Genomic DNA, 23663 nt, shown 5'->3' with positions numbered 1-23663 from the left:
AGGTGTTTCCCATCAATGGATTATTTTTCCCTGATGGCACGGGCATATTCCAAGATGACAATGCCAGGATTCATCAGGCTCAAATTGTGAACGATCGGTTCAGGGAGGATGAGGCATCATTTTCACACATGGATTGGCCACCACAGAGTTCAGAACTTAACCCCATTGAGAATCTTTGGGATGTGCTGGAGAATTCTTTTCACACTGGTCCGACTCTCCCATCATCAATACAAGATCTTGTTGAAAAATGAATGCAATACTGGACGGAAATAAATCTTGTGACATTGCAGAAGCTTATAGAAATGCCACAGCGAATGCGTGCGTAATCAAAGCCAACAACATATGTGTGTGACCTTTTTTTCGGCCAGGCAGTGTATATGGTGTTGTGAGGCAGTGTGCGGTGTGCAGAAAAAACACAATGCAATGGACATGGTGTGAACATGCCCTGAAGAGAATATGTCATAAATTGACATCAGTTGCAGCAATCTCAATTGCTGAGAAACTGACCTTCGGCAACATCTTGAACTAGCTAAAGAGTTGCTGGCTTTAGTAGCTGCTGGCGTCATTCATTGGAGCTAATTATCATGTAAAAAATAGTATTCTGCACCATCAAGATAACAATATTTTTTATTAGGAATTAGAAAAGACATATTACTAGGACCATATATTGCATACTCCAATAAAACCCTTTAAAACCAAAGCCCAAATAGAGGACCAACATCAGCCTGCAATATTGTATTCAGCTGCTGGAAAACTCAGTGTGAATCCCAGTTACAGCCACTCCTAAAAAAGGCTTGAATATAAATAGTTGCCTGTATGAGAGGCAAGATGGTTTCTCCCCTGGGTAGCTGAAAAATAAAGATTAAGGTGGCATGTTTGGTGGGAGGTGTCTGGTGAGCCCCGGCCGCTTTGCCAGGAGAGGTTGTAGTTGCACAAACAATTCTCCAAAGATGCATGAATGTGCCTGCATTACGTTACCAACTTAGGCATCGGCATCAATTTCTCCTCCTAGTTTGCATATTTTGAGATCGGAAGAAACTGGCAGAATCATGTGACCTGATTTAGAGCCGGTTCACACTATTACGACTTGCCAGGCGACTTGGTCAGCCTGGCAAGTCGCGCACCATCGGGTCCATTCTGTAGTACAGGACCCGTTCTAATAGGAGCGACACAAGTCGCGCCGACTTAGAAAAAGGGTCCTGTACTACTTTGGGGCGACCTGGAGGCGACTTGCATAGACATTCATTAGATGAAGTCCGTGCAAGTCGCGCCGAAGTCACGGTGCACGAGACTTCACAGGTCGCCCCCGAAGTCGGAGCAACCTAATGTGAACGGGGACTTAGGAAAACTATTTTATGATACTTTCACAATTAATATTTTTAAGTGGAGGTTTTAATGCCTAATGTGCCGCTCCAGGAGTTTATTGATGTGGGTCTTTTTTTCTGTCGTCTTGCTGTCTGCTTTAATACAGTCATGTCTTTGTTAAAAAAATAAATAAAATGTTTTTTTTTCCGCTAACCACTTCTGGACCAGGCCTTTTTCTGACACTTGTTGTTTACAAGTTAAAAATAATTTTTTTTTGCTAGAAAATTACTTAGAACCCCCAAACATTATATATTTTTTTTAGGCAGAGACCCTAGAGAATAAAATGGAGATCGCTGCAATATTTATCACACCCTATTTGCACAGCGGTCTTTCAAACGCAATTTTTTTTGGAACAAAATACACTTTTTTAAATTTAAAAATAAGAAAACTGTAAAGCTAGCCCAAATTTTTTTAGAATGTGAAAGATAATGTTATGCTGAGTAAACCGATACCGGACTTGTCATGCTTCAAAACTGCGCATGCTTGTAGAATGGCGACAAATATTGGTACTCAAAAATCCCCATAGGCAACATTATAAAAAATTCCACAGGTTACCAATTTAGAGTTACAGGAGGTGGTCTAGGGCTCAAATTATTGCTCTTACTCTAACGATCGCGTCGATACCTCACATGTGTGGTTTGAACACAGTTTACATATGTTGGCATGACTTGCTTATGACGGTGCGCTTACATTTTTTTTTTTTATGATGAAAAAAAAAATTGGCTCTTTAAAACCGTTGCTAGGAAGCGACGTATGATGGAAGCGGCCATCTTACCCTCACTCGACTTCCTGCCATAGAGGACAGCGCAACGGATCGTTTTTCCCGCTTCCGACGGCTCCAGTCAGTGGGGAAAATGACCGGGAACGCGCGGGGGGGGGCACCTCTCTCACCGCCCATAAGTGTGATCCCACTGGGACCACCCTTATGTTAAAGTGGACCGCTAGCTGCCGCTATCTGCTGCCATAACCCTGGTATTTAACGTCAAAGCACCGACATAAATACATGGTGGGCAGTCCGTAGGTGGTTAAACTAATGTAAATAGCTGAAATTGTGCTGATAAAAGCATTCTGTTATCTTCCCAAATGCACACAAGGGTAAGGCTGGTCATACATTATACAATTTTCTAGTCCAATTCTACATTAGATTTACCAAAACCATATAATATGAGGCCAAACGTAAACACTTTCAATTTGCACACAATCAGGCAGGCCATAGTTATAGGCTTAGCTAAAACTAAAGGAAACTGAATAAGAAAATTGTATTATGTATGGCCAGCTCTAGCAAGGTCCAGCCCTAGGAGCCAATCAAATTCTGCTGCATGCCCATCTAATAAATAACATGGTACATTTTGACCAAGCTTTGCTGCAGTGAACAATGGGAATCTGGCTGTGCAGCCAGGTAGAAGTGCTGGGATCATAATATTAGCTAAAGAGAATTACAAACATGGGAAAACAGATTCCATATACAGTACCTATTCCAGCTGTGTTGGATACCAATTTTTATCCGGCTTTATTTTTCCATGTAAATACTAATCTCAATATATTCAAATGTGTTTCTTCCTTTAGGATATAGTATATCCTGTTTTATAAACCGACTTAAAGGGTCACTAAACCCACATAAAAAAAAAAAACTAATCAATAAATGGTGTATAACATGCTGTTCATATTTACTCAGTCACTATGAAATTTGTTTTCTGCGTGGTTAATCCTGCTGTTCTCTATCTCCACCTTCTGTTCATGTCCCCATGTAGGGATTTCATGTAGGGATTTTGCAGCTGTGGTGGCAACTCTGCACATGCAGTTTTCAGCGAGTTGCTATGCTTAGCATTTCCTCCCGATCACATCAGAGCAGCCCATGTGACTATATAGGTACACATGTGAGTGTGTTTACACACAGTAGTAGATGACAGCCCACTCCCTCCCTCCATGCCCATTAACCAGATAAACACAATGGGGGTGGGATATTACATGTAGATTCACAGAGGCTTCACCTCCCTCTTATCCCAAAACACAGGCTGGAGGGGGTGTGACAAAGCCTGTGACAGGAAGAAATCTGCCCACACCATGTTATTTCCACAAAAAATAAAGCTTTAAATTTCAAATTTATATTTGTATGATGATTTAAAACAGTTTATGGATAATATTTATTTTTACTCTGCATTTCAAATGCTGTCTTTTTTTTTTTTTGAACATGTGACCAGCAGCAGAGAACTAGAAGCTCATTTTGCTTTCATTTCCCTGCAGACAGTCTGGGAAAAAAAAAATAAAAAAATAATCGGGGTCATGTGACATCTGTATATTGGATTAGCAAAAAGGTACTAGAAGTTTTTGTTTTTTATTAAACTAATTACAGTGCCATCGTCCACATAGAGAAACAGAAGGGGCAATGTAAATTAAACAGTGTGTTTTTAGCAGGGTGGATTTGATTTAAATCACCAGTAAAAAGGCTTAATTTAAAATCAACTCGATTAAAATCATATTTTTTAAAGAGCAATTATCTTCGTCTTTCTCTGACCCACTGTTGTTGACTCACCGACAGTCCCATTCACTTTATTGGGACTGCTGGTGATGTGGTAGTGACACAACAAGGCGACACGGTGAGTGGATGCCTGCTAACATGCGCTGCCATGATGGATCTGAAATGACAGGTGCTCTTTAAATATAAGGACTCATTCTTGCTGGTATTAAGTGTGAAATTGTGTGAATGCATCAACGCAGTGCATGTTATCTCAGCTTGCAGAGCTTGGATTCATTGAAAGAGTTTAACAAAAATTTTAATTATTGCAGAATATACAGCCTCATTCTACATAACTAAGCTCCTTTTCATGCTGAATAAGCTCAAGTAATAAATGTATATTAAATAGAAAAATATCTTTACTCCAAAAGCATTTTTAATAAAAAAAAAAATATATTATTTTTTTTATAATATATATATTATATATATATATATATATATATATATATATATATATATATATATATATATATATATATATATATATATATATATATAAAAATATATAAATTTTTTTTTTTTTTTTAGCACTGATTTTTATCTACCCTGGTTTTTAGTATTACTTTAAAATAGATCTATAAATGGATGATTTTTTATTTTCCCTGTGTAAAGGGGTTTAGCTGATGGTCTCTATAAATTTGCTTATTCTTACTTTTTAGCTTTCGTTGTTTTATATTGTGCCTGGAAGAGTGTTATTTTCAGTTTCACCACCTTGCTCATATACATATTGTTTTGATGAAGTTTGTTAACATTTTTAAAAGTAACGATTGACTGTCCAAAAAAAAAAAAAAAAAAAACTGTCCAATCACAGAAAATGCATACTTTTGAGGTGAACGGAGTTCTACTTCATTTTTCAGCCTTAAGTTTTCTCTTACAATTTCAACGTTTTCATTTTTCAGCCTTCTATTTTCCTGGAAGAAAAAAAAAAAAGAAGACATTACCACCGCAACATACAGAGGAAAATAACGTGCAGATACATCGTGCCACTGCAAGAACATTGTTTTTAATTAACATTGGGACAGAAATGGCACTTTGTATTCATATTCCCTAAACACAAAGCAAATTCCCCATCAAGGGAGGAAAACAAAGCTTTGCATTTAGTGCAGAAAGTCATTAAGGGAATGTACTAATTGCTTTTCCATGTTTTTTCACATGACTAGATAGATTTTGGGCAAGTAAACTCACAATATGCAGGTATCAGCAAAATAGATGATCATTTGCTCCACATGACTAAATAAAAGGAGACATATTAAAGTTGAAACATGGAGGTCTAAGACATATTAAATGTGAATCAGGTAGGTCACCGCTCAAACATGTACCTACTGATGTCTGGCCGATTACAGGCTTTGTGCTTTTGAAAACTGGGTAAACTCCGTGTAGCCTAATGAATATAGACAAGTGGCAGGGAAATGCAGAAGTGGCACACGTGGTGAAGTACTTTTTCTGAAAGATCAGCATGTGTTAAAGTTAAATGACTCAAAGCAGATCTCTGCTCAAAAACTGATTTGCCTACTATTATACACTACACAGGGATGTCCACATCACATGCAGTTTTATGCTGTCCTTCTGTACAGTGGACGCACACATTCAGGACCTTTTGATGTGTACTCTAGTTTTCTGTATAGTTCACGAGTGATAAAGGGTCAGTAAAAACAGACCACTGATCAATGTTTTTACCACCCTCTCACCTACCTACAAAATAACATGGTGGGTATACTAAGGTCTGTACGCATTGCCGCAACTGCGATGCTTCACAGTGCAGAAAATTGAACATTGTGGGATTGATATTGGCAAATAGATGGTGCACTTAGCAAAGTGCAGTTGCTCCAGATCTTAGTAAATAAGTTAAAGCTTCACTTTGCAAACAATACCCAATCACATGCACGTTAAAGTGATACTAAAGTCTCGTGTTTTTTTAAAATCACAAAACATGTTAGTTATACTTACCTGCTCTGTGCAAGAGCAGCCCAGATCCTCCTCTTCTTGGGTCCGTCGCTGGCGCTCCTGGCCCCTCCCTCCTGTCCCCACAGCAAGCAGCTTGCTATGGGAGCACCTGAGTCGAGCCACTGCTCCGTGTGTCCATTCAGACATGAAGCTGTAGCTGGGTCCTGCCCACTCTCTTTTCTCATTGGCTTACTGACTTTGATTGACAGCAGCTGAAGTCAATGGTGCCTGCCGTGTGTCCCAGTGAATCGGGAGGGAGAGTCCCCGACAGCCGAGTCGCTCATGTAACATCGCTGGACCAAGATGGGGCTGCTGCACACAGAAGATTTCTTATCTTACTGCATAAAATGCATGAAGATTAAAAAACCTTCTGCCTTAAAATATAAAATACAGCATTTCTGCTTGCACGTGATTGGATGATATAAGTCAGCAAAGTTTCTGCACATTTACCAAGCTCTGGAGCAATTATACTTTCAAAGTGCAACGTCTATTTGCCTTTATTATTATTACGATTATTATTATACAGTTTGCGCAGTACTTTACAACATAAGGACAGACAGTACAGTTACAATACAAATTTGATGTGACTGTACAATATATGTGTAAAGTGTGTAAAGTGCTGCGTAAAATTGACGGCGTTATACAAGTACGGTACCAATAATAATAAATACAGGAGGAATCTGCTCATTAGGGCTATCAATCTAAAAAGGGTGGGTCAAGTGATAAAAAAGCCAATAGCTGTGGGGAACGAGCTGATGGAGAAAATAAAAGTACAGTTGTTAGATAGGGGGAGAATAGGCTTCTTTGAAGAGAAGAGTGTGAGATAGTGGGAGAGACTAGGGTAGGGAGTTCCATAGGATGGGAGAGGCTCAAGAAAAGTAAACCAATCCCTGTATGTCACATGTCTGGTTTGCAGTACCATTTATCCAGCATGCAAAATGAAGTCAATGGGAATATGCCATGCCTCTTGTGATCAGAAAAAAAAAAAAAAAAAGTAGTCAAGAGGAGACAGTAGAGCTGCACGATTCTGGGTAAAATGAGAATCACAATTTTTTTGCTTAGAATAAAGATTACAATTCTTGGCGTAACATCATCTGTCACATTATACAAAAAAAATTGGGCCAACTTTACTATTTATTTTTTTTAAAACATTAATGTGTATTCCTCCGCCCCCCCCCCCCCCAAAAAAAAACTGGGTTTGAAAGACTGCTTATATATATATATATATATATATATATATATATATATATATATATATATATATATATATATATATAAATAAAACGTTTGGGGGTTCTAATTAATTTTCTAGCAAACATTACTGATTTTAACTTGTAAGCAACAAAGGCCAGAAAAAGGCTTAAACTGCCCTCACTTACAGAAGGAAGTTCATTCCTTTGATCTAAAAGAACAAAAAGATACAATGAAAACATTGTGTTTATAGTTATCTCACAGCCTTAACAATGTTGATAAACACTTGTCAAAGGCTCTTTTTTTTTTTTTGACAGCTGTGAGTGAGCAGAGAACAGCTCTGTAACAATCAAGGAAATGCTGATCGTGACTGCATTGGGGGCGGGCGATTTTGTAGCAATTAATCGTGCAGTTCTAAAGGCCCCTTTCACACAGGCTTTCCGATCAGGTCTGCCTGTCAGTTTTTCAGGCGGACCTGATAGGATGCTCCATCGATGCACCCCTATGGAGCAGCAGATGTCAGCGGTGACATGTCCGCCGACACCCGCTGCTATCCAATCCAATCCTGTCCGTGAAATCCAGACGGATGGAAACCCTTTTTCATCCGATCTCCCATAGAAGAGAGCGGGGCTCTGACAGGTCTGTCTCTGCAAAGTAAGCGGAGATGGACCTGTCATCCGCCTGCTCAGCGGATCGACCTCAGTTAAGCAAAACGGAGTCCACCATGCGGAAAGCCCATATGAAAGGACTCTAATAGCGCTTTTCCACTGCATGGAACCGAACGGTTCGGCTCGCTTTTGTGCTTTTCACTGCTGGTACCGCATGGCACGGCGTAGGAACGGTTCGGTACGGCGGCGCTTTTCCACTGCATGGAACCGAACGGTACGGCTCTCAAACAGTACCACCTCGATTGTGGTTCCAAGAGGTATCATACGGGTACCATATCCCACAATCCTTTGCATGCAGTCACTACTAGCCACTGATTGGTCAGAGAATCGTTGTTATCCCACCCACTTAACTTTAGTACTACTTTAGTGGAAAAGCAAACCATACCAAACCGTACCGAACCGTTCCAACACCGTACCATGCGGTACCAGCAGTGGAAAAGCAAACCGGGCCAAGCAGGGCCGAGTAGAGCTGAGCCAGGACTTGCAGTGGAAAAGTGCCATAAGAAAGATACACAGTTCTCCCGTAATATATTTAAAAATATACAAGTACAATAAAGTTATGCAGTTAGATCCCAACTAAAGTGGGAATGCTATAGCCGGGACCCAGGTTTTGATCAAACCATCTGCACTGGAAAACCAAAACTATGCACTGCACCATGGCAGATCTATTCATATCCTATCCAACAGGCTGATAGATATGGTTGGGTTCATTAGATTATTTTCATAGATAGACAGACAAAGAGGCCTATAAACAAGTCTAGTGCTATAGACCAGCCTTTTCCAACCAGGGTGCCGCGGCACCCTGGTGTGCCTCCTGGGTTCTTCAGGGGTGCCTCGGCAAAATAACTAAAAATTGCAACAAATTGAAACAGGTTGTTACATTGCAGCATTACAATCCTGGGCACCATGCGGGTTAAGCCACTGGCATCCTGACAACCAATGACATCAGTGGTTGATAAGGAGAATGACAGGTGCTTGCATAGAATCCTTGTTTACTCCTCCTCTTCCCCTCTCCATCAGCACTGGGGGTCACATTAGCAAGTAGAAGAAGAGAAACTAAAGCAGAAAAAAAACACTAAAATACTAGTCAGTACCAGTTTGCAATAGTGGAGGAATAAATCACTTCTAACGTTGGATGGCCCATGTGTATGGATGTTGCTGCTATATGTAAAACTATTAGTTTTGTTTTTTTTTTAGAATGGGGTGCCTCGAGATTGTGCAGAATTTTAAAGGGTGCCGCAACTGAAAAAAGGTTGAGAAACACTGCTATAGACTGTCACAATCATGCTGTTAAATGGGTGCACACCTACAATTTTGTGGTTACATACCAAAAGTCTAGATCCCAGTTGTGTAGTTAATCCTATTTTGTGCACATCTACAGTACTGGGTAGAGATGCGGTGAAATTTTGGTGGCTGAAAATGGTGTTTTCTGCATTTTGCCGATTGAACAAAAGGTGCGGATAATGGCGCTGAAAACGCACTTGATTTTACTGTGCTTATGGTGCATTTTTCATAGGTCATGGGACTCAAAAACCACATAAAAAACATAACACGGGTGCGTTCTCGATGCGTTCTCTGTGTTTTCAATGCATTTCAATGGGGAGGTGCGTTTTTTTTAACTGGCCAAAAATGCAGAAAGCAAGATTTTTAAGACCAAAATAGAAGCGCAAGGGACCAGTGTGAAGACATACATAGAATTAGAAGAAGGGAAGCATTTTTCTTGAGCTAAAGGTGCCGATAACGGCCGACAAATTAATATTCTCATTTAAATTCATGATATTAATTAAAAAGACGAATAATACTACACTTCTATATAAAAATATATATATTTATAACTGTCATTTTTGATTTCAGCGCATCCTTTATTTTTGTTCTCGGCACCAAAATGTTAATTCGGTGCACCTCTAGTAGTGGGGTCTGTATCACATCTGTGCAGGTAAACTTGTGTCACCAATTTATAGGATAGCTCAAAGCGGACATATCTGATCTATTTAGCATGTGTGGGCTGCAATCCCCTGTGCTAATTGCCTTTGGGTAAAGGTTTATGTTTGCAAGTACATAAATATCACGTGAAAGGAAAAAGAATGCCAAAAAATAATGCTTGCTATTCTATGAAAGCACACAGAATTGTACACAAGAGCACCCTGAAAAAATATATCCGTTATAAAAAGAAAAAGGTTTGAACTCCTCTCAGGCAAAGCATTACCGTAGATACCCTTGAACTCCTCTCAGGCAAAGCATTACCGTAGATACCCAAGGGCACATAAATGTTTCCATCCGTCACCGGGTTATGAGAAGATTCCCAAACCACCTTGTGATAGATGATGGCAGGTACTACTTTGATGTCCTATGATGCTGCATTTTAAGGACAGTACAAGAAACTGAAGTCTAGATAAAATAACACTTGCTATAGGGGGCATATTACATAGGTTGTGAGATCCAACTGATCTCAGACGTAATGTAAGCAGAACCACAAACCGTTCCCAAATTGTGTGCACCTTCAAAGAGATGTTCACTTTTTTTTTGGGGGGGGGGGGGGAAATAAATAAAATGCTGAACTCCAGGCAAACAGCTAAACACACGGATAAAATACATAGAAGGGGGCTTCTTACCTACCAAAAGATATTTCTGTCCAGCCACAGATTCTGAGATTTAGACAGCTCAGCCACAGATTCTGAGATTTAGACAGCTCAGCCACATGCACATTTCTGTCTGGCAGGCTAGGGATTCAAACTTTTTTTTACTGCAATTTACCACTTTCAGACCGCCTGCGCAAAATCATATGTACGTGATTTAGTGCAGGAGATGTTGGGGGCGCATGAGCGACACAGCGGGAGCCAATCAACTTGTCTGGCGGATGCAATGGGGGCTGGGACCCGCCGATCGTTTGTATACATGTAAACAAGGCAGACCGCCGTTCTGTCACAGAGGAAGAGAGGGATCTTGTGTGTCATCTAAGTTGAAACAAAGATCTCTCTTTTCGTCCAGTGCATCCACTCCCCCTTCAGTTAGAAAGCACTCCCTAGGAGCAAACTTAACCCCTTAATCACACCTGGTGTTAACCCCTTCTCTGTCAGTGACATTTATGCAGTAACAGTGGATTTGTTTAGCAATGATCACTGTATTGGTGTCACTGGTCCCCAAAAAAGTGTCACTTAGTGTCAGATTTGTCCGCCGCAATATCGTGGGCCCGCTAAAAATTGCTGATCGTTGCAATTTTGCGCAAACCAATCAATATACACTTATTAGGATTTTTTTTATTTACCAAAAATATGTAGCAGAATACATATTGGCCTAAATTGAGGGAAAAATTTGATGTTTACATTTTTTTTTAATTGGGTATGTTTTATAGCAGAAAGTAAGAAATTGTTTTTTTTTCAATTTTTTTTGTTTATAGCACAAAAAAAACAGTGATCAAATACCACCAAAAGAAAACGAATTGTGAAAAAAAAAAAAAAAAAAAAAAGGACATCAAGTTTATTTAGGTACAGTGTCGTACGACTGCGCAATTGTCTGTTAAAGCAATGCAGTGCCAGATCGCAAAAAATGGCCTGGTCATTAAGGGGGCAAAACCTTCTGGGGCTGAAGTGGATAAGGCTGCATTCCTATTTCAGTGTTTTGTAGCTGGAAGACACTCAATAAGCAAAATCCCATTCATTTCAATGGCCGCTGTTCACTCTCAGATGTGAACAGGGACCATTAAAATAAAACAGGATTTTGTTTGCCGAGCGTCTTTAACCACTTAAGCCCCGGAAGATTTTACCCCCTTCCTGACCAGGGGGTATTTTGCGATTCGGCACTGCGTGACTTTAACTGACAATTGTGCGGTCGTGCAACGCTGTACCTAAACGAATTTGATGTCCTTTTTTTTCCCCCACAAACAGAGCTTTCTTTTGGTGGTATTTGATCACCTGTGCGATTTTTTGATCATGCGCTATAAACAAAAAAAGAGCGTCAATTTTGCAAAAATAACAATATTTTTCACATTTTTTTATATGAAATTCCCCCCCCCCCCAAAAAAAAAATGTAAAAATCAAATTTTTTTAACATTTTCGGCCAATTTGTTTTATGCTACATAGGTTTAGAAAAAAAAAAAAAAAAAAAAAAAAAAAATCGCAAAATACGTATTTTGATTGGTTTGCGCAAAAGTTATCGCGTTTACTAACAAAGGGAAAGATTTTTGTCATTTTTGTTGTTTTTTTTTTTTAACGCGTAATGGCGGTGATCTGCGTTTTTTTTTGCGGGACTGCGACATTGTGGCGGACAGATCGGACCCCTGACTGACATTTTTGACACTTTTGGGGTTACCAGTGACATTACTACAGTAATCAGTGCTATACATATGCACTGTTACTGTAAAATCACACTCGTAGTGAAGGGGTTAACTTTTTTTTGAGAGGGAGGGGTGGTGTGTGTCCCTAGGGGCGTGATTCTAACTGTGATTGGCTGTGGCTTGAGCTGTAGGAACAGTGATCAACAGTCCTACATAGTAGAACCGTATGATCACTATTCCTACACAGGGGAGAATGACAGGCGGCTTGTTTACATCAGCCGCCTGCCTTTCTCCCTCTGTCACGAACGATCGGGTTCGCCGGGCACACGCCCGGGGCGGTCCGTGACCGAGCGGGAGCGCGCCTCTGGCGGCACGCGCTCACTCCCCAGAGCCTCACAGGCTAGTGACGTACCCATACGTCACTTTGCCTGTGAGGGGCTGACCGCCGCAGTATATGTACTTGCGGCGGCCGGCAAGTGGTTAAGCGTCAAGCTGCAAGCTACAAAACACTCAGATGTAGATGCAGTCTCCGCATTCTCTTTTCCTCCCCTCAGCCTTTGATTAAACATTAAAGTAGAAGCAACCAACTGATGCGATCATCTCTCATATTACTCTGTTCTTTCCTCCTATCAGCATGCTCTTTGTTAGTACATGAGTGCTGCAGCACAACTGACTAGCTCTATGTGCTACTTCCTATGTCTGCTGTACAGTGAATTGCAAGAGGCTGAAATCAAGGAGATTATATTTGCTCACTTGTATTTAAAGTATATGTAAACATTCACCTTGTAAAACAATCCATTCAGCTTAAAATATAAATTAAAAGGCAAGACATTTAAAACATTATAATACACTTTTTTTTCTCTAATTGATTACATGTGCCCAGCTGCAAAGAGCTGGGGAGGAGAAAGAGCAGCACACTGAACTTCCCAGTGAAAGGTTGTGCAGGGGGGGGGGTGTCAGGAAAGTCTGATTATTGGAGGAGAGCACAATGAATTCCCAGCATAGCTAGAGAATTGACAATGGTGTGTTCTACTGCTTAGTGGGGTCCATTTTTATTAGGAAAGCAGATGAACTGGCAGGAATAACCAGGGCATCCACACAAAGGAAGCAATACAAAGAGAACCGGATACGTTTTCATACAAGTACATGGTACAACGGTCACATATCAGAAATAAGTAAATGTTGGGTTTACATACTCTTTAACCACTTGCTGACCAGCTGCAGCAGTTAAATGGTGGCAGGTCCCTACGAATCACCGTACCTGTACGGCGGTCTGTGGGAGTGCTCCTGGGGGCGCGTGCGCCCACTCGGCAGCAGGGAAGCCAATCCATGGGGCCAGCGGCCGCGATTGCCGCCGGGCTCCTGCGATCACTCCCCGCGTAGAGAGAACGGTGGTTTGCAGTTGTAAACACAACAGACCGTTGTTCTCTCTGGAATCAATGCAGAGCCCCTGTGAACCTCCTATTTAGGAACACAGGTTTCTGTATTGATTTCACAAGTCCATCCCCCCACAGTTAGAAAACACCCCCTAGGCTCACACTTAACCCTTTTATTTGCCCCTGGGTTAACCCGTTCCCTGCCAGTGTCATTAGAACAGTAACAGTGCATATTTTTAGCACTGATTACTGTAGTAATGTCACTGGTTCCCCCAAAAGTGTAAAAAATGTCAGTTTGGGGGTCCGATCTGTCCGCCGCCATGTCCCAGTCCCGCTAAATTATCGCTGATCGTTGCCATTACTAGCAAAAAACAAAAATGACAAATCTTTCCCCTAGTTTGTAGACGCGATATCTTTTGCGCAAACCAATCAAAATACGTTTATTGGGATTTTTTTTTTTTTATACCACAAATATGAAGCAGAATACAAATTGGCCTAAAACGATGAAAAAAAAAAAATTGTGTTTTTACATTTAGTTTTTGGGAATGTTATAAAGCAGAATGTGAAAAATATATATATTTTTTTCCACAATAGTCGCTTTTTTTATAGCGTGCGAAAAAAAAAAAAAAAAAACACAGGTAGATGATCAAATACCACCGAAAGAAAGCTTATTTGTAGGAAAGAAAAAAAAAAAAAGAAAAAAAAAAAAAAGAAGGATCAATTTTATTTGGGTACAGCGTCGCACAACTGTGCAATTGTCTGTTAAAAGTACCGCAGTGCTGAATCGCAGAAAATGGCCTGGCCATTAAGGGGGAAAATCTTCCGGTCCAGAAGTGGTTAACAATACATGTAATGATGTATTAGATACAGAGCAGAAATAGTTTGTGCATTTTAGATCTACCTAGTTCAGCATTAGAATAGCTCAGGTTTTATTGCTCTCTATGATTCCATTCAAGGAATTTATGGTTACCAATTATCTAAAAAAAAATTAGGGAAAACAACAACAGCCAACAGTACAAGAAAAGCAGGCATCAACAAAAACCTCACCGAGTCTCTAATCTTTCCTTACTCTTTTTAAAATTAAAAAAAAAAAAAAAAAATGTTTAACTCTCTGTGTAGCCACTTGTGAGATTTTCTATCAATTCCTGGCAATGCAAACCCCTATTATGTGAAAGGAAGAGCTTGGATATTTCCCGAAACAGAGACAGCTAAAAAGAGCTTCGGATGCAACCCTTCCACACTCGCTTGAGTTGGTCTTTAAAAAATTAGGTGAATGTGTAAGTTTTATAAATTGCATATCTGAGCCGTACTTAAAACTGGGAGCTTGTAATCAATCTACAAAACATTGATTCCACCAATCTCCAAGTCTCTTATGCTCCTTAAAGTGGAGTTCCACCCATTTTTTTCACTTTAGATCTATGTAATCCCCTTTAAGACGACTTTTACCAATGGAGTTTTTTTTTGTTTTTTTTTGCTAGTAAATACCCGATTATCTGCTTTATTTATCCTCTTCTCACTTCCGGGTCTGGTCGGCGATTACGTCATTCGGCGATTCGCAGTGTGTGCTGGGATGGCATGAAATCTCGCATTATTACACAGGAGATGAGCTGCACTGTGTGCTCTGCCCCGCCTCCTCTCAGTGAGCTGTATGTATGTAGTGTATTGAGGTTGTGCTCTACCCCGCTTCCGCCCCGCCTTCTCTCAGTGAGCTGTATGTATGTAGTGTATTCAGGCCGTTCTCCGCTCCGCCTCCTCTCAGTGAGCTGTATGTATGTAGTGTATTCAGGCCGTGCTCCGCCCCGCCTCCGCTCCGCCTCCTCTCAGTGAGCTGTATGTATGTAGTGTATTCAGGCCGTTCTCCGCTCCGCCTCCTCTCAGTGAGCTGTATGTATGTAGTGTATTCAGGCCGTGCTCCGCCCCGCCTCCGCTCCGCCTCCTCTCAGTGAGCTGTATGTATGTAGTGTATTCAGGCCGTGCTCCGCCCCGCCTCCTCTCAGTGAGCGAGGACTGAAATCATTATAGCTCACTGAGAGGAGGCGGGGCGGAGCACAACCTCAATACACTACATACATACAGCTCACAGAGGAGGCGGGGCGGAGGCGGGGCAGAGCACACAGTGCAGCTCATCTCCTGTGTAATAATGCGAGATTTCATGCCATCCCAGCACACACTGCGAATCGCCGAATGACGTAATCGCCGACCAGACCCGGAAGTGAGAAGAGGATAAATAAAGCAGAAAATCAGGCATTTACTAGCAAAAAAAAAAAAATTTCCATTGGTAAAAGTCGTTTTAAAGGGGATTATATACATCTATGTAATCCAATTTATCAAAAATGGGTGGAACTCCACTTTAAATACTCGGCAGTTACTGATATTGACTTTATCCCCTAAAATAGTATCTCTGCCACTTTCAGTGAAGCTGCTTTGAACCAAACTTGAAAGATTCCAATGAGTCGCCATAAGAAAAACATAACGGGGGCATCTATGTGACACACAACCTTACTGAAGAACGCCATACACAACAGAATGATGATGTAAACTAAGTTTAGTAACTCTCACCTTGATCCCCTTAGGTATCTCACCTCTTTTCTTGCCCTTACCCCCTCCTTCCCACTAACATATATTTCTATCCCCTAAATTTTCCAATTCTATTCTCAATAAATCTTACCATACACTAATAGATTTCTTTTGCTCAGTCTATGGGTCACACAAAAGAAATCTAACAGATTTCTCAACCCACACAAACCGCATTGATGAACAAATCCGCCATTCCAGACTACTGACAGGCACTAGCACCAGCTGTCAGAATACCGGACCAGTGCCAGCAGCTGACTGACTGCAGGTGCCGTTCAGCCAATTGTTTTCAGCCCACCTTCAACACAAACCGACTGAGTACTTGACTTGTTGAACCGGCAGGGGTACTTCCTGTTAGAATTTTAGACACTTCATCTGAATTAACCAAAACTGTAACAGTGTATGGCCAGCTAATGAGCTTTTGTGGGTAATCTTGGAGCTGCTTAGCAAAATTAGTCATATAACAGATAAGACAACCTCAGAAAAACTCTGTGCTACCATAGGTTGTCATTACTCATTTATGTATTTTCCAAGAAAAAGAAAAAAAAAAAAAAAAAAAAAAAAAAAAAAAAAAAAGAATATCATTCAAATACAAAAGGTACCGTTTTTATCTTGTCAATGTCCTCTGTAACCCTTTTATTTGCAGCATTGACCTCCTCAAGCTTTCTGTTCCAGTCCTCTAGCAGTTTATTACAAACACCGATCTTGTCCTCTGCTTGCCCATTTCCACAACTGCAAGGTAAAGACTCGGTGACCGGACCAGCAACTCTATTAAGTCTTTCTTCTAATGTAAGGTTTGTTCTTTTTAGTTCTTCTGTCTCTTTTATTAAGCATTCAATTTCATCCTAAAAAGAAAAATATATGTTAGCCTACTGAAAGTCTGGACCACTTCCCTTTTATACAACAGCCTAAGGAAGAGATCAAAAGAATGCAAATTCTGCCACATGGCCTGTGTTCCTAACAAAAAGTCCTGCACTATAGGCTTGGATTAAAGAGAACCTTGCATGAGAGAGACATTAAGCTTGCCATTGCCGACTTTCCATACTGCATGTGTGCCATTTTATGGTCATATGGAACATCAGGCTTTAATACTTTGCATCATAACTGAGACAAGTATGAAGATATGAAGTTTAGGCTTCAGATAAAAATACTTGTTCTGGTTCAGGGACTCAAATTTCGAAGCCAAATGGTCAGTATAATACTCAGGCAATGAACATTTTCTGAAAGAAGGAAACTCCATGATAGGGTTTACTTTTAAAGTGTTACTAAACCCAGGACCCTGCATTCACTATATCTGGTCTCTCACAGTACAAAGAGATGCAATAGTATAGTTTTAGTAAATATAAAATAACGGAATTTTTGTAAAATCCTACCTGTAAAATTCCTTTCTCTGAGTCCTCCGACAGTCGCCGCCCCTCCATATTCATCACAATGGGGTTATGACCTTTGCTCCGTAGGAGTAACTAGGCAACAGAATATGTTAGTACAAAGGCTTTTAACATATCCCACCCCCAGGGGGTGGTCCCCTCAGCTCATAACCCTCCACTTCCTGTATCCAACTCAGTTTCAGTGGAATAGCAGTGGAGTATATAACCAACAACCCCAAAAGAGGGGCGGGGGGCGGCGACTGTCGAAGGACTCAGAGAAAGGAATTTTACAGGTAAGATTTTACAAAAATTCAGTTTTCTCTTACGTCCTCCGACAGTCGCCGCCCCTCCATATTCATCACTGGGGATGTCCCAAAGCAGTGCAAACATGAGGGGTGGGAAAAAAGCAGCCGCGCCTAAGGCAACGCCGTCTCCCATCAGAGAAAGGAACCTTACCAAAGGAAGGAAACCAGTCGGGCATGAGAAAAAAACACTTGCTCAACAGGAGCAAGAACCCAGGGAAAAACAAAGAATCCCAAACAGCCAAGGAGCCCGCAACAAGGACTCTAGGGAACTGCCGCACTAAGAACCTTGCGGCCAAAGGAAGCATCCGCCGATGCCTGAACATCTACTTTGTAGAATTTCGTGAAAGTGTGCACGGTCGACCAAGTCGCCGCCTTACACACCTGGGCCACAGAGGCCCCATGACGACAGGCCCAAGACGTACTCAGAGATCTGGTAGAGTGCGCCTTCCCAGGCACAGGGGGAACTTTCCCCTTCAAAGCATAGGCCTGTTCAATGGTCTGTCTGATCCATTTGGCGATGGTAGAAGCCGACGCCGCCATGCCCATCCGAGGACCCTCCGGAAGAACAAACAAGGAATCCGATTTGCGAAAGGATTCAGTCGATTTCAGGTAAACCCTGATCGCCCGGACAACATCCAAGGCGTGCAGCTGCACCTCTTTCGGATGTTTTGGCTTCGCGCAAAGCGATGGCAAGACAATGTCCTCATTGAGGTGAAAGTCCGAAACCCTCTTCGGAAGAAAAGAAGGATTAGGTCGCAAGACCACCTTGTCCAAGTGCACGATCAGATACAGAGACTTGCAGGACAAGGCTGCCAGCTCTAACACTCTACGAGCCGAGGTAATAGCCACCAAAAATGCGACCTTCTTGGACAACAAAGACAGCGAGATTTCCCTGATCCTTTCAAAAGGATCACGCTGCAACACGGACAGAACTAGATTCAAGTCCCAAGGGGGTAGAGGGTCCCTCCTAGGAGGAATCAGATGTCGTACCCCCTGCACAAAAGTGCTAACCAAAGAGTTAGATGCCACAGGACGTTGGAAGAGAACGGCCAACGCAGACACCTGACCCTTGATCGTAGCCAGCGCCAAACGCTGGTCAACACCCGTTTGGAGGAAGGACAACACCCTAGACACCGAGTAAGTGCGAGGTGAGAACCCCCTGGACTCGCACCAGGCAAAATACGCCTTCCAAGTACGGTAATAGACCTTCCCCGAGGAAGACTTCCTCGCATTGATCAAAGTGTGAATGACCTCAGGGGAAAGACCCCTGCACTTCAGGACCTCGGTTTCAACAGCCAGGCCGTCAAAGCCAGCGACTGTAAAGCAGGATGGAAGATCGGCCCCTGCGACAGGAGGTCTTCTCGAAGAGGCAGACGCCACGGGGCGTCGATCGCCAGATTTACGAGGTCTGCGTACCAGGACCGACGAGGCCAGTCCGGTGCCACCAGAATCACCGTGGTTGGTTCCAAGTGCAACCTGCGAAGGAACCTGGACAGCAATTGAATCGGTGGAAACGCATACATCAGTTGGTACTGATGCCACGGGGCAACCAACGCGTCCGACGCAGTTGCCCGAGGATCGCGCGTCCTTGCCACGAACCGTGGTACCTTGTTGTTCAGACGAGACGCGAACAGGTCCACCTCCGGGAGACCCCACTTCGCGCACAACATCTGGAAAACATCCGGATGGAGGGACCATTCCCCCTGGTCCAGGGACTGACGGCTCAGATAATCCGCCTGCCAATTCTCCACCCCTGGAATGTGAACTGCCGATATCGCCGGGACGTGCGTCTCGGCCCAAGACCGAATGTCGGCCACTTCTCGAGCCGCCCTGGCACTCCTGGTGCCCCCTTGGTGATTGATGTAAGCCACCGCCGTGGCATTGTCCGTCTGCACTCGAACCGGACAGCCCTGTAGTCTGTCCGTCCAACGTCGAAGGCAGAGACGTATCGCTCGCAGTTCCAGAATGTTGATCGGAAGGGAGGACTCTTCCTCCGACCAAGTACCCTGGGCAGACAGAACGCCCAGAACACCACCCCAGCCCAACAGGCTGGCGTCCGTGGTGATCACCGTCCACGAGAAGGGACGAAAAGATTTGCCCCCCGACACCGACGGGGACTGAAGCCACCACAGAAGATCCCTTCTGGTCCGATGGCTCAACGATATCCGAAGATCCAGAGATTGTGGTCGCCCGTCCCACCTGGACAGAATCTCCGCCTGGAGACCCCGCGTGTGAAACTGGGCGAAGGGAATCGCCTCGAAGGCCGAGACCATCAATCCCAGACACCGCATGCACGTCCGAATGGACGAGGACGGATCGTCCCTGAGGGACCCGACTTCCTCCTGAAGAGTCCTGAGTTTGTCGTCCGGAAGGAAGACCTTCGCCTGGACAGAGTCCAGAATCATTCCCAGGTAAGGGAGACGAACCGATGGGTACAGCGTTGACTTTGGAAAATTGATCGTCCACCCAAACTCCTGCAGAGTCTGCAACGTAACGGACAGATCCTTCTCCAGACCCTGGCTGGTCGCAGACCGAACCAGAATGTCGTCCAGATACCCCAGGACCGAGATGCCCTGGGCTCTCAACAAAGCCAGAACCGGGGCCAACACTTTGGTGAACACCCGTGGAGCCGAGGCGAGACCAAAAGGTAACGCCACAAATTGGTAATGATCCTCCGCTATGGCGAATCGAAGGTACCGCTGGTGACCCTCGAAAATCGGGATGTGAAGATACGCATCCTTCAAGTCGATGGAAGCCATGAACTCCCCCGGAATCAGGGCAGCCACCACCGACCGCAGGGATTCCATGCGGAATTTGCGCACCCGCACGAAGCGGTTCAGCGCCTTCAAGTCCAGAATCGGACGCACCTTGCCCTCCTTCCTGGGTACGGTGAATAGATTGGAATAGAACCCCCGAAATCTGTCCCGATGAGGCACCGGGACCACCACTCCCTGAGCCCTCAGGTCCTGCACCGCTAGATGCAGATCCCGCAAACCCTCCGGGGACAGTAGAAGATTTGAGGGAAAAAATCTGCTCTCCGGCTGAGAGAGAAACTCGATCTTGTAACCAGATCGAACGATTTCCTGAACCCACCTGTCCCGAACACGGGACAGCCATGGCCGAAGGAAACCGAGCAAGCGTCCCCCCACCCCTGAGCCGGGTGAGGGCGCCCCTTCAGGCCGCACTGTTGTGGGCCGCGGAAACGGACTGGCCGGACTTTTGCTTACCAGCCCACGGCTTCTTGTGGGAGCCTTGACCCTTGGACGGCTTGCCCCTATAGTGTGACCGAAAGGCACGAAAGGACCCCTGAGGGGGTCGAAAGGAAGCATTCCTCTTACCAGGAGCCGTCTTAGCCTTGTGGGATTGGGGCAGGAGCGTGCTCTTACCACCCGTGACCCCCTTAATTAAGGTATCTAGGGATTCACCAAAAAGGCGAGAACCATCATAAGGCAAGTTAGCCAAGGTCTTACGTGAAGATTGGTCCACCGACCAACACTTCAACCAAACCAGACGGCGGGACAACACCGCCACACTATGTACACGTGCAGCCAACGGAACCATATCCAGGTCCGCATCACACAAATACATGACACCCTGGTGGATTTGATCCACCATATCCAAAGTCGCCTGGGGGGCAGAATCAGCCACCAGGACGCGTCTAAGCACCTGCGTCCAGCTAGCGACAGCCTGGGCCGCCATAAGTGAAGCAAATAAGGCTTTCAACATGGAACCCATAATAGAGTAGGTATGACGGGCAAGGGACTCCATCCGCTTGTCCGTGGCATCCCAGAACACCGGAGTGTCCTCAGCAGGAATCGCAGTGGACTTATTCAAAACCGCTATCGCATGATCCACCGGAGGTGGGATACACCAACGCTCATCAGTAGCGGGCGTAAAAGGATAGCGCAGCTTAAACCTACTCGGTACAGCAAAAGGCTTGCGTATATTACGCCATTGTTCTTTTACAGCGCATTGAAAATCATCAGTGCAAGGAAACACCTGCGATGCTTTGCGCCTTTTCTGCGTCCCATAAGTCGCCAAGGCAGCAGGAGGACATTGTTCATCCTGTAAACGCAGTGTTTGCTTGATAGAAGCAACCAGATCATCCATGAGTGCAAGCTCTTCAGACGAGCCAGGGGGAGAATTATCAACCCCTTCAACCTCAGCCTCCATTTCTGACCCTATAAGGTCCAGGGAGGAACGGGACCCCGACAAGGAGACCCCAGCCACAGCAGCCCCATCACCATCACCCTCTGAATCAGAGGAAATTGAAACTCTGGGCCTTTTTGAGGATTGAGCAGCCACCAGCATTTGCACCTGAGTCGCAAGGCTAGCCACAATCGCAGCCAAATCCCCCCCTGGGGGGGAAGCAGCAGTCCCCTGGCTTCCCACCAATGTGGCAGGAAATTTGCTTTCCTGAGAATCCATGCCCCAAATTGAGTACAAGTAAATGGGTGACCGCCCCTTTAAATAAGGCGCTGCGAACGTAGCCCACCGCCACACAAGTACACTCACACCAGGGACCCACACAGGGAGAAGGTATACTCAGGCAAGGATACAGGGAATAGAGGGAAAAAACCTGGAGAGACCGCTGCTGCTGCTGCCTAGATCGGTGCTCCTGGATGAAAGGAAATGCTGATATGCAGGGCGCTCTATGAAAGCCTATGGAGGCTACAAGAAAATGGCCGCCATGCATGTGTACCATGCGGCCGGAGCGAGCACAGCCAAAATGGCGCCGTTTGGCGCCGAAACCGCCGCTCCCTCACCTCATGAAGGTGAACTGAAAATACACCATAAGTCATGAATAACATGGTGGACCGCCGCAGCGGCGCTGTAATGTGCCCCAAGCATGATAGCATCAAGCCCCACAGCACACAGCCGTTCACACAGTCAGACTGACACAGAGTGCAGCACAGCCCCCCCTCCTTGCAGCCCACAGCATGCAGTGTGAGAGATAGGGAAACATCAATAGTGTGAACACAGGGCAAGGTAACACAGTCCCAGACTGACACCCCCCAGACAGACAGGTCCCCACATAGATACACTTACCTCTTACATGGCGTGGGGGACCCACACAGGCGAACAAGCCGCTGTACATGAGACAGGGAGAGTCGCATCCAGGACGCAGCAGAAGGTGGGTTGAGAAACCGCACAGCGTCCAGTGAGGTAGCCACCTCACCCTAGCATCCCTGCACGGAACAGGGATGGGTCGTTCAGAAAACTCAGGAGCGGTACCTGACTGAACGCTCGATGGCGGACTGAGAAGCCACTGACCCACAACCTGCGACCAGGGGAGTCAGCCCGAGACGCAGCCCGCAGTATCCTCTTCATCAGAAGATCTAACTAATGCTGGTAAAAAATAACAGCTAAATAAAGAAAGAGAGAAAAAACTCAAATAAAATCAAAAAAGAGAGAAGGCTGAGACAAAGTGTCCCAGCATAGAAACATCCAGCTACTCCTGACAAGCTAGACATTGAAACTGAGTTGGATACAGGAAGTGGAGGGTTATGTACTGAGGGGACCACCCCCTGGGGGTGGGATATGTTAAAAGCCTTTGTACTAACATATTCTGTTGCCTAGCTACTCCTACGGAGCAAAGGTCATAACCCCATTGTGATGAATATGGAGGGGCGGCGACTGTCGGAGGACGTAAGGAGAAAATATATTTTCTCATCAGCAGTTAGAGCAGTCTTGTGGCTTCTATGAGTGTTTGGTTAAAGCTTGTAGGAGGGGTTTTCATTCTCCCCTGATTGTCCTATGAGGCTACAGGACCCCTGACCCTCTGTCTGGACAGTGCCGATTGACCCTCCCAAGAAAAAAAAACTCTCTAGCAAAACACACCAAACAGAGCATGTGCAACTTGTCCCCAAGGCTCTGTTCTTTAACCTTTTTAGCGGTATTCCCGAGCGTGGTTTGGGGTTAAATTTCAGAGCCAAAAGCGGTAACCCCCGAGCCACACTCTGGGCACCGCCAGAAGCATCGCTGGATCCTGTAAGCAGGGTTACCTACCTTGTCACCGGGATCCAGCGATGTGTCCCTAAGGTGTCTCGCGGCGGATCTTCCTCCCGATCCTCTCCATGCCCCG

General features: G+C 44.2%; 1 protein-coding gene across 1 annotated transcript in view; it reads right to left on the bottom strand.

Annotated features, from left to right (window-relative positions):
• OBI1 (ORC ubiquitin ligase 1) overlaps nucleotides 1-23663 on the bottom strand; it is a 45541-nt gene that overhangs the window by 5999 nt on the left and 15879 nt on the right. The window contains exons 4-5 of the mRNA XM_082248370.1: nucleotides 16509-16751; nucleotides 4703-4791 (exon numbers count right to left, since the gene is read on the bottom strand). Of these exons, the coding sequence (XP_082104496.1) occupies nucleotides 4703-4791; nucleotides 16509-16751 (332 nt within the window). The remainder of the gene's footprint in view (nucleotides 1-4702; nucleotides 4792-16508; nucleotides 16752-23663) is intronic.

The sequence above is a fragment of the Pelophylax lessonae genome (genome assembly GCF_965119305.1).
Source record: "Pelophylax lessonae genome assembly, chromosome: 2".
Taxonomy (NCBI): Eukaryota; Metazoa; Chordata; class Amphibia; order Anura; family Ranidae; genus Pelophylax; species Pelophylax lessonae.
This window is presented reverse-complemented; position numbering and strand designations above follow the sequence as displayed.